This window comes from Apis cerana, linkage group LG2 (genome assembly GCF_029169275.1).
Source record: "Apis cerana isolate GH-2021 linkage group LG2, AcerK_1.0, whole genome shotgun sequence".
Taxonomy (NCBI): domain Eukaryota; kingdom Metazoa; phylum Arthropoda; class Insecta; order Hymenoptera; family Apidae; genus Apis; species Apis cerana.
Genome location: NC_083853.1, coordinates 12,139,633 through 12,152,003, shown reverse-complemented (window position 1 = coordinate 12,152,003; position 12,371 = coordinate 12,139,633). Strand labels below are relative to the sequence as shown.

The window sequence follows — 12,371 nt, the reverse complement described above, 5'->3', positions numbered from 1 at the left end:
CAATCTCGAGCGTTCTGCAACGACGAGGCAGGATAGATACTGTAAATAGCCAGCCAGGGAAGAGGCGCGCGATAATTGTTGCGCGATGAAACGAGTATCGTAAAACCGATAAGCTCTCCATTCACCGATTTCCTATAAATTGGTCAATCGTTCTCCGTTCCTCGTTTGGGAATTGAAGAAGCCCCAACGGCACGAAAAATCGAAGTGGCGTTGGATTGGTTCCGCGGCGGAAGCTCGAGCCATTGTGATCGAGGCCGATCGTTTATCAAGCGCCACCGAGGGATGAGATCTTCTCGACGATAGGGAACAATCGGAAAATTTGTCGGGTCTTTAGCATCGCGGGGCAACGGCGACGGACGGTCTGCCGCGCGAGCCAACTTCCATCCGCCATATTCCACCTGCCGTCAGCGTCTCGCTGATTAATGGCTGGGCGAGCAACGATGCAACGACCATGTCTGTTCTCGTTTCAACCCAGGTGAGAAGAAATTTTCCCTTCGTCGCGTGGAATTGAAAAAAAACTTTTGCCTGCATCGAAACTGAACGTCGAAAAGAAGTATTTTTCTCTCGTCGATGATTTATTCGTAAAAGATTTTTGCCTCTCAGCAAAGCAAAGCGAGAATAATACCGACTTTGGACGAAATCGCGAAAAATTCTTCGACTTTCCACCGTTTAACCGTTTCGAAGTTCGGGGATTAAAGAGAATCTTCCAGCAAGACTGGGCTGAGAACAAAGTTTCCCTTATTTATGACTTATGGCGAGAAGAAAAATTGCTCGGAGGAAAAATAGAGAGAAAGGAAGAGGAACAAAGCGATTTGATTCGAACACGCTTTCTTTGATTCCGCGATTATATCGATTGTATAGCTTCCTCATTTCGCTCCCATTTTGACAAAATTGGCAAAATTCAGGAATTCGAGAAGGACAACGCGAGAAGGAGAGTACCGGAGGAAAATTCGTTAGAAGGGCCGTACACACGATCTACATATAAATTACGGCCAATCACTGGAAGCGCCGCGCATCGCTTAGCCCCGAAAATAAAAATCCGAGGACGAGAGCAATCAATGGCGCGAATTTTTTTTTTCGAGATCACGGATCGAATATATCGCTTCGGGCTTTGTCGAAAAGGGAGGTAAGCCGCGGATACTATTGGAGATGGAAAAGTATCGGTGAAGTATCGCGGCTGATTTTACGTATGATTGGATCGCAATATCTCCCCGGCACAATACCCTTTTTGCACGCTATCGTTCCGTTCCATCAATCGTTTACGAACGGGGGAGAAGTAGTGTCGATACTAATAATCGAGCTCTCGCCGATCGTCGTAGAACGACCGATTGCTTCCGTCGGCATGATTGCTGCCACGAACCTATAAAATGTTACGAGAACACGGCCGGATAGGTTTATGATGACGATTCCGTGGAGAGGATCGTGATCGATCGCTCCAACTTTCTCGAATACCGTTATATTTTCAAAGGTTCTCCTACAGAGAAATTCGACAGTTGCTTCTTGCTCGAGAATGGAGCAATTTCTTTCGATCCGTTGGGGGAAGTGGTTAGATAAATGAAAGAAGATGCGAAGAGAAATGCAAATTCTTTGGAGAAAAAAAATTAATGGACCGATTAATGGACCTACGTGCAGTAAACGATTCAGTTCGATGTGGAAATTAATTAGGAAATTACAGAAATGATCAAAACATCGTTAAAGTTTCGAATTAATCATCAACGTTGAGGAATATTTGAGAAATCGTACTATTTTTTTTGCTACGATCGAAAAAACGAACGTGAAAATTTCGCTTGTCGATTATACGAAGCCATAAAGGTCAATCTCCTTTTGATCCAAGGACGAACAACGCATCGAGTTAAGCCATGTTACCAGGCGACACGCTCGTGTATCTTGTAAACAGGGTGTACACGTGCATGTTGCGTGCACGTGTGTTCACGCATGTTAAGCAGAAAGAGGGAGCAAAGGATACCGAGACTGCGGTCAGAGTTACTACGCAATAGAATTTCATTACAAGTCCCACGTACACCAGGGCAATGTTTTCCTGGTGCAATATGCGAATGCTTCAAACATAGTCCCCGCATGTTATTGCCTTCTTCCATTCCCTCGCCCAAAATACCGTAAACGCGTCACCTCGTCGATCGGACTCGAAGATCACGAACGCTCCGGATGGATACGTATGATCCCTCGAAATGAAACCTCCAAGGTGCAAATATCAAACTTGACGATAATATCTTGTTTTTATCCTAGATTTATATAAAAAAAGAAAAAGAGGACGAGAGAGAGAAATTCTAGAAATAGATTGATCTACAATTAATTAAATTAACTCGCGCGAAGATTCAAATTCGAATATCAAAATGAATAGAAAATAAAAAAGAGAGAGCAAAATCGCAAACCCGAGGACTCGAGAATTCTTCCACTCGCTCGTTCCAGGCCACCTTCAATTACCTACAATTTTCCCTTTTTCCGAAAAATTATTACACGCTGATTATCTTCTTCAAAATTTCGTCAAACCACTTTTCCTCTCGACTTGGAAGTCACCCAAATTCAACGAAACGATCGCAAACATCGGTGTTTCTTTCCAGTAACGGAGAAATCGGTACATTGAAAAATGGTATTGTTTTCGTGGTATTATTTCGAGGACAGGAGGAGATAAAGGCTCGAGGAACGTGTTCTCTATCGCGTCTCGGCCAAGTACATAATTGCAGAGGAGACCGAGGAACGGTTGATAAGACCTCTTCTTTCTTTCTTTTTTTTCAACGTGGTATATCTTTTTTTTGCGGGAGGAGGTTGGCTCGCGAATTTTTCTTGATAAAAATAATGCCGAGTCTGGGGAAGAAAGGGGGAAGAGGAGGGGAAGAAATTAAGCGGAGTCTGTTTCTGTTCATCGTCGGGGATACGGTCGTATTTCATCGTCGACGATTTCTGGCCACGAGATCAAAGTCCAAGAAATTCTCGTCCGTGAAGCGACTTCGACGAAAGAATCGAAGAGACACACAAGCACATGGTTTCCAAGTAGACTGGACGAGGCAATGGAAAATGTGCAAGATGAATTTATTTATTATCATTACTACTATTATTATTATTATTGGCTAATGATTTCGAGCGTTAAATTAACGAATAAAAGAGTTGTGCATCAGCCGCTCGGCGTCTATATTCTTCTCGTACAGCTAATACACGCATGCCCGTCCCGTTTACCGCATCTGTTGTATTACGTAAATGATTGATAACCCTGGAGAGGAAAAAAAAGATGATGGTAATTATTATGCGGAACACATTTATGCTTCTCCGAGTGAGCCATCTTCTCCTCTCGACGGTTCTCGAGAATTTACCTCGGCGTATTATCCATTCGCGTTAATTCCTCGTTACGATTATTTCGTTATCTCTCTCTCTCTTTCCCCGCAAAAATTTACGACGACCGTTCTCCTCCGCCGATCTCGTTTACGCGATTCCACCATAAACAGGGAGCGAGCCCTTCGTCCAATCGTTGAGCTCAAATCCCCTCCCCACCCCATTGAAAATGAACATTAATCGCCGTGCAGACCTCTCTTCTGCGCGCATGTTATGCATTCCATAATGGCGTGTCGTTGGAAATTTATTAGCAGTCCCTCTCACGCGACCGAGCGTTCACCTGTCAGTCCAACGATACGAATAAAACGCTGTGACAGTTTACAACTAATTTTGCGGAAGGGACGAAGTCGTAAGTCACTTGGAAAACAGCGACCGGTTAAGGCCGGTGATTATAATAAAACTACACGAACCGGTGTGTACTATTCGAGGAAGAGCGTGGAAACAAAAACAGGAAATAACTCGATAAAGTTTCTCGGAATTTGGAACAAGTCCTTCTGCAAAATTAAATAGTCGGATCTTTGCGATCTTTGATGTCGAACGGAGCTTCGCAGCTTCCTTTTTTTTTTTTTTTTTTAGAAACGATGCTCTCGGGACGAGATTCCAAATATTTCCCCCATTCGCCAGACCACATTCTTCGTCACGCAACCTCGTTCGCCTCACTCAATTTAGACCCTCTTCTTGCACAGTCTGTCGGTCAACAACGCGTGCTCGCGTGGTGCATGGTGTATCTTTGATGTCTGGCTTCCTCCGTTTTCGAGCGTTTTCAGCCGGGCCAAGGACCACTCTCGTCAGGATGCGCAACGGGGGGAATTTCGACGAGAGGTTTCGCGAGTCACGTGTTAAGAAACACGCACCTTCGTGTATCTCGGTTAGAATTTAATTAAAACATCACGCGCCACGTGATGAAATCCCGAGCAGTGATGATTCTCTTTTCTCTGGATCTTGGAAATAACGAGCGAAAGTAGAGCGGTGGATTTGAAAGAATAGAGATGATTTGGAAAAAATTGATGGAGAAAAATTGAGAGGCATTTAGAACGTAGAGATCCATGTCGTTACTTTCTACGGGGTCCAATGGAAATAATAACTAAAGATCGACGATATTTGTATTCTTTCGGGGAGCGACGTTTAACGAAATAAAAAGGAAAAAGATAGATACTACTTGATACCGTTAAAGGGAAAACAACGTGGCGTTTTCCCACGTTAGAAGTTTCTATAGAGGGGCTATTGTTAATAAATTCGCTGAAACACGTTCCACAATTAAATCGAGGAACGTGTCCACCGTTCCCGTGTCGATAGCACCCGAACAATATCAGAACAATGAAACGCGTGACGAGGGAAATAATAAAGAATGCGAGGATAGGAGATATTGGTCTCGACGAAAGATTACACCTTGCTCGATAGCCGTTTTCACAAGCAGGTCAAACGTGTACGAAAAAGGGGAAAAGAGCAACGAAAGAGGAGAAAGAAAGAAAAGCGATCGATAGTAGAGTAGTAGGAAAGATAGGCTCGAAAAGAGATTGGTCGAAGAGGTTAAGGTCAGCTCGAATACCTGCATAAATGGCATCGAAGGGTAGGAAACTGTTAACGAAATGCACCCTTCATCGGGGCGACGGATCGATCGGCGGACAGAGAAGAAGCTCCACGCGATTCCTCTTCCCCATTTGTACCATCTGTGCCCGTGTGTTTCGTTCGTCAAATCCATTGCATCCACTCGCAATTAGTAATTATCGGGATTCAGCGCGGAAACCGGGTGAATTTGATTACTTGATAATTTCCACCAGATGCAGATTTCGCGCTGTGTGCAAGATCGAGGAAAGACGTGTCGTCTGGAATCGGGAATTGAGCGAAAGATCTCCCAGTTGATTGAAAAAAAAAAGAAGAAAAAAAAGGAAAGGAGGTGTAAATAAAGTTGATCGTCGAGCGAATAGGTTGCAATCCTTCGATCCTCCGATATCCGATATCGCAATTTGCCGCGTATAGAATACTGCGTATGCAAAATGTTCGAAAGACGATAGATGTAGATGATCTCGCGACGACGATCGGTTCGCGGAATTGCAATTTCCACCCTGATAAAAACCTATTCTACCGAGAGGTTGTAAGTTAACTCGATAAAAGAAAAAACGAGAAGAAAAAGGGAGAAATAAGCGCACGTATCGTCGTCTGTAATATTTCTTCTATAACGAAGTTAAAGATGGATCGTCGTCTTATCAGATGCGATCGCGAGCACGGTTTACGACGCGCGGATAGTTAATTGGAATCCCGGAATATACAGTTAATTAACATTCGAGGCAGTTGGAGAATAATTCCATTATTCCGAGGAGAGAATCTCTCTCGAGAAGTGTTTACGAAACACCGATTAAGAAATGTTATTTATCGAATGGTTATATAAGGGCTACGTAACGAGGGGGAATCTTGGCGTTGACGAAATTGGTGCGACACGCGGTTCGTTTAACAGGGAGGGGGAGGCGAAACTGTGACACTTTCACCACGATTGAACAGATACGAAAGGGAATCCGATAAATTATTAAATTCCACGTGAAAATTCAATGCTTCGTTTCCATCGAAAATCGATTTCAAATTAATTTCCCTCTTTCTTATTATTATTATTATTATTTTCGTTCCGTGCCGATCAAAGAATACGATTCTTTCGTTTGGAAAGAGAGGGAGGGAGGGAGGGTGGAAGTCACGAGAGGTGGGAATTTTCACCGCGATATCGTTACCGAATCAATGAGGGGGAAACTCATTTAGCCAGGAATCGAGGCACGCGACCGCATTCAAGCGGCGACAATAAAGACATCGCGAGATATAAGTTTAATTGGTACTCCCGTGGCCGGGTCTGCTCCAATTACTAGAACGACGACGCCATTCGTCCAGGGGGACGACGATCATCGGCGCGAACAATGGGCTCCATTTTCGTTAAAAATGCCGGAGAAAGCGAAGATAGTCCACGCAGGCGAGGCCGCGTTTTCGAAGAATACCTCGAAGAAGAGGTTGATCGAGAGAATTGGATCGGATACCGTAAAAGGGGCGGGCGGAGTATTTTAATTTTGGCGCGGGAAAGTGGCCTCGACGCAAGTACTTTTTACCCGTCTACCCGTTATACCCATAAACGCTCGTGCTTCTTGGCTCACCGTTCATCGGGATTAAAGTGAATCTTCGTATCCGTTCCGCGCGATACTCACCTGGAACAGAAAACGTAAGTGACAAAGATTAAAAAACGATCCTCCCTCGAATAACAAATAATACGTTAAATAATCCAAATTCCAATCGTTTTTCTATCGAAAAAAGTATGTAAAAAAAAATAATCGAATACAACTCGTATAACAACTCGTATCTTATTGTCAGATGTATATCGAAAAACCTTTTATGGAAGCACACAGCTCTGCGATACCGTTTCTTATGTAAATTATAGTTGGCCACCGATCATTTTCAAAAGCTGCGGGGACTTTAAATTTATCGCGGGGACAGATAAGCCGGCGGGTTACGGGAAAAAATCTCTCCAAACACGCGTGGGCGTTTATTCCGGACAAGCAATTTTCCTGGAGCAGTTAGTTCCCTACCGAAAATCGGCGCAACTGCGAAGGAGAGAAGGAAAGGAGCACGGTCGAGGAGAGACAAATCGCGTATACGAAAGCAAAGCTGTGAAGAGGGTCTCGAGTGTTTCAAGTTGGCAAGCCACGAGGTAGCTTCGGCACTTTCGCGGCTGGAGTATCGCACGGTGGAAAGAAAGAAAAAGGCTTCCCTCTTCAAGTGCACGGTAAGGACTCGCCTCGCCTCGCCTCGCCTCGAAGAAGAAGAAGAAGAAGAAGAAGAAGCCAGACCGAAGTCAGCGGATTCCTATCGTCCATACCGGTTATGCCAACTTATTGCTCCCTATCGGGGCAAACCTCCATCTTCCAAATCACTCTCGAGTGTCTCCTCTCCTCTCGAGAGACCCCTTTCTGACATCTGTCTCTGTGATCATCGATACGACCGATACGTCTAGGCCTCTCGAGTGTTACTCGCGTTGCCAACGGTTCGATAATTCCGTGCCAATGGAAAAAGAAGGAAGAGAGTAAGGCAAGAGACGAACGCTTTTTACCTTTACGGTATCGCGAAGATTACGGCTCGATCGTCGCACGTGATTCGAGCAATTAATACAGGATTAATTATGGGCGAAGGATAAAACGCGTCGTGATTTTCCACGAACCTAATGGAAAACGAGGGAAACTCAAGCTAGGGTAATCCTCGTGCAAACGAGTGAGAACAACCGTCTCCTGCGTTTATCGCGTGTTCCACTTTTCTCCCATTTTCTTTTTTCTTTCTTTTCTATAGAAAGAGCGCAAACTTGCGTACAATACATGTGGAGATAACGCACGAACACACGTTTCCGCGGGAAACATCTTTTCCACGTGACTCGTCACGATCTCTTCCGTGTCACGGTAACTTGGATGGAATTCTCGGGCCAACTCTGTGAAACTTTCCATCTCTGTTCGCGATACCCACAGATATCCTTCCAACATTCTTACGAAACTTGAACAAGTAGATGGAATTAGAAGGAATCGAACGAAATTGTCCATTCCAAAATGAAGAGAAATATGAATTTTAATTCCCATTGATTCCGCTAACCTCCACAGCCGATTAATCGAACGATAAGTACTCGATTATTTGTAAAAAAGAGGAAAATTTTTTCGAAACGAAGGAAAATACGTATTCTAAATACGCAAGGAAAAAAAAACAATCATTTGCATTCGAAAGAAAGAATCCTCGGGTCCAGGAGGCGATCGCACGAACAAGATCTTTGAAGAGGCTTTCGACGGATGTTTGGCATCAGCCGAGAACCATTACCTACTTTTATCCTACATTCGCTCGACCCTTGGATTATGATGAATCTTGGATCGATGGAACGGCGGCGGAAACGGACGGTTCGTTAAACGAAGCAAATCGTAGGAAACGGGTGTACCGCATTGCGAGACCGCATTACCGTACTCGGCAACGGCCATAATTCAACGGGGCTTCTATAACTTCCCCCTTTCGCCCATTTCCTACCTCCCTTCTGTTCCCCTCCTCTACCACCTTCCACACCGTGTGGTGTAATATTCGAGGATGCAACGACGCGGTGCATCCGAGGCGCATCGCGTTTCCACGAGAAATTATTTTAACGAGGCATTAACGAGCCTCCGTCTTACTCCGCTACTCGCTTTCGAAACAATTATATCGCCGATCGAGGGTCGCCCCGAAACGGCTTTGTCCAACCACGACGGATCTCAACGCCGTTTATCTCTCGTGTCTCTTCTCCCGCTAATCCTTGGATTAAAGATTATGCGCCGAAGTCAGGAAAAGAAACGATCGCGCGGTAAGAAGAGAGATCTATCCTTCGAAACGTTGACGTTGTCTTTCGTTCCCGATGATTTCGAGGAGAAGGATCTCGGAGAATGATATTAAACGAGAAGATTTCCAAACAATAATGAGATAAAACTTTAGATGTTGACGATAATTATAATTTTAATTCGAGGATGTAACACGTATATATATATACATATTTGGACGTGTCAATTTTAATTTCGTCGAATATTTAAGCAAATAATAAATGTTGCCGAATAAATGCAAATATTCGAATAATAATTCGTAAAATCTAATAATTTGCACGATGCGACTCGATAGCCAGCAATTACGGGGCGTTATCGCCGTACCTTTGCCGCATCATCGTCCACGATATTATTGATTTCCCTCACCACGCGGGTATCGCTCATTTCCGCATAATCCTCCGCCGAGATTACGAGCCAAAATCGATACGGGAATACGTACTGGACGCGTTGACAAAAAATTGTTTGTCGAAGAATATTTCAGCAAAGTTTTATCTCGCGTTCGCGAGATATTCGGCGACTTGTTCGAGGAAGCCGGGGATTCAAGATCGGGGAAGGCAACGACTCGAATCGAGAGGAATTTTGTTGGGCGGCTACTGGCCACCCAATGTTCAAAAAATTGGGGCAAACAAGAAGCATATTTGGAAATTTCGCTCTTTCGACTCTTCTGGGCGTCGACGAAACGCGCCGAATCTCCAATTCCGTTTCTATCCGGGCTGATCGAATACTGAACGTCATATCGAAAGTGATTTGTTTCGGGAAACGGGACAGCGCGCGGGACAACGTTCGTTGGATGGAAAGGTGGAGACAGTCGAGGAGTTGATTAGTTGCGCTCGCGTATCGATAGTGGAGGGAGATTGTTTCAGTTAGATATGGAAAAAGTTTAGGCGAGGTTGGGTGAAGGTATTATATCATTCGTGATTGAAACGTGAAAACTTTTCTCTCCGCTTTTAATAACTATATAAAGAGTAATAGCAGTAGTAGCAGTATCGAGAAGAGTAGCAAGTTTCGATGAAAAATCTCTAAACTTTAAAAAGGTAAAAAAAAAAAAAAAGAAAATCCTCGAGTTATAATTAAAAGAAAAATTTGGAAGGAAAGTTGTTTAGAACACGTTAATTCACGATTAATCGTTAAATGCGTTTGCGGATAAAAATCTGGCGAACAAGTGACGCGGAGAAACGTGAAAAAAGTTCAAAAGAGTTTCCATAATGGATCGATAGCTGATAGCTCGAAGCGGTTTCAGACGTCTCGAAGTATCTTGGCTATTTTTGTCGAACAAAATTCTCCGCCTTTGCTTTCCGTTACGGGACAAATTTTCTCGCGGAGAGCGAGAGATCGTCGACGGGAAGCTCGATAAAAGGGAGGAAAATCGTTGAAAGTCTGACAAAGAAGGCGTCGCGGGAAAGGAAGTTCCGGCTTCCACTCGCGTTCTTCTTTTGCAAACGAATTTCCACGGTAAAAAGAGAGACATCAGAGGGAAGCCGAGTCGACAGCGGGTTAACCGCCCGTGATCTGGCTTTTGAGATTCGTTAGATTCGTTAGATTAACGCCGTTCGATTCGATTAGTTCATTAATAATGAACTGGCGATAATAGAAAATTAGAATTTAGTGAATTTATTCGGAGTTGCTCTCGTCGATTAGACGAGGGAATAACCAGTGATGGGCAACAAAATTTATTAGTAGAAATTACGAGTTAACTCGATAAGTTACTTCAATAATTTATTGTTCGAGACATAATCGGAAATAATTGTAACGGTTGAGATTATACGATAAACGGATCAATTATAACAGCCTCGAATAAATGTTATTTAAGCATTTTAATAAGCGATTACTCGAAGTAACTTTATACTCGAAATTTTTAATTATTTTTCTTCAACGGTATAGATATTAAAAGAAGAAAAAGAAATTATGAATCGTCTTTCGAGACATCTAAAAATTTGAGAAGAATTTGAAAATAGAATTTCGTACTTGTACATTGAAGTACATTGTATCGTATTCGAAGCATTTGTTTGCAAGTGTATAAAAGTTTCGATGCATCCCTCGTCGGGAACTGGGTCCCATGAGGCGAAAATCACGTTAATGGAGTAAAAAGTCACAAATTGTTCGCGTTTCTTCGCTGTTTCGAAAAGTTGAGGAAAACTTCACGAATGCTTGCTCGCACACGATGGCCAAATTTTTGGAGTGCACGACTGCGAAACGACCAATGCGAGTGAGATAAACACCTGTCCCCTATGTTCTTATTTATTTATTTATTTATTTTTTACAAAATCCAATTTTTAGTTAATATTTATCTATGTGCGAATGTGTTTTGAACACAAATGCCTACAAAAACAAAAATTTGTTCCGAAATAAATTCGAAAACTCGATTTGCATGTCCTTGCGCCGTTAATTTGCCAGGATGGAACTATCACGACCGCCAGTGGCCCGGTAAACTTGATTTCCCCCGTTAATTAAAGTGTATCGACGACGAATACGACGAACAAGTTGTCCCACATAACTACTTGTGTCTCCGTTTAAACCTAATAACGCTCCCATCAATTATGTCACTTAAATTTTGTTAAACGCATTACTACCTCGACCATTTCTTATTTACCGCGGCTAATTTTAAATTCGCAATAAAAACATTTCCACTCGATAGCTTTCTATTTTTTCTTTTTTTTTTGCAGCAAAATAAATGCGTACGCGTGTTGCACATGCCATATCTTCAGAAATGGAGGAATGGTCCTCTGGCTCGCGCCATTTAAATTTTATAAACGCATTATCTCGATTATCATTTTCCATTTTCTTTTTTCTTTTTTTTCTTTTATAAAAACAAATATCGTAGGTTTAGCACGTTCAGCAGAAGGAATGATCCTGCGGTTCGAGAACGAAAACTTAAATTTTACAAACGCATCGGTGAGAATAATTTCAAATTCACAAAAAAAAAAAAAATTCCGCTCGATAGTTTTCTACTTTTTCTTCTCTTTTTCTCTTTTTGCAAAAATAAAAATCGCGCGTGACGCGAGTAAGGAAAGACGAGAGCGACAAGAACAATACCTTCGTCGCCAGAAGTTGAGGAGTTGTCCTCTGGTTCGGGCGACGATCCTGGGGACCCAGGGGACTGTCTACCGAGTCTCGAGTCTGGTCGGCCATACTCGTATCCTCCGCTCGACCCCCTGTTGTCTTCGCACTGTCGTCCCTTTTCGGGGGACACCGATCGTCCGTCCCTCGTGTCTGCCGGAAACGAGCCTCGCTTCCCGTCCCTCGCCTCGGCCCAGCCCAATCTTTTCCCGAAGTCGGCGGCCACCGTTGAACGCTTCCTGAGGATTCCGTGACGGGAATACGTTTACGCGCTTCCATTCGTGAAACGGCCAATTCGATCGTTAAACCGATTTTTTTTTCTCTCTCTCTCTCTCTCTCTCAACCCCGAGATTAAGGAAGTTAAATTAGCCTCGCGCGGAAATCGCGAACCTCGCGAACGATCGAATTTCCGGCTACGATTCCCCTCAGGCTTCTTCTGACCCGATCTCGACGATTCTACGCAACGATTCCATTTACAGCAGAATCGGATCGCGTTGGATCCGATGCTGCATCGTCATCGCGAGTCCGATACAACGGGTGGGATGTAATATCATTGAACGATCGCGAAACGAATAAGAAGAAAAAAGGGAGCGGAGTCGAGATCGGAAGAAAAAGGGATCG

General features: G+C 43.5%; 1 protein-coding gene across 50 annotated transcripts in view; it reads right to left on the bottom strand.

The window, feature by feature from the left end:
• The window catches only part of LOC108002582 (MAP7 domain-containing protein 1), a 142,760-nt gene that overhangs the window by 33,929 nt on the left and 96,460 nt on the right, over window positions 1–12,371 (bottom strand). For 16 of the 50 annotated variants that reach the window (XM_062071192.1, XM_062071188.1, XM_062071190.1 and 13 more), the window contains one exon: window positions 11,727–11,989. The exons of 32 other annotated variants lie outside the window; for them this stretch is intronic. In XM_062071192.1, the coding sequence (XP_061927176.1) occupies window positions 11,727–11,989 (263 nt within the window). Of the gene's footprint in view, window positions 1–6,476; window positions 6,528–11,726; window positions 11,990–12,371 lie in introns of all 50 variants that reach the window. 2 more of the 50 variants (XM_062071215.1, XM_062071204.1) reach the window with 1 other exon arrangement.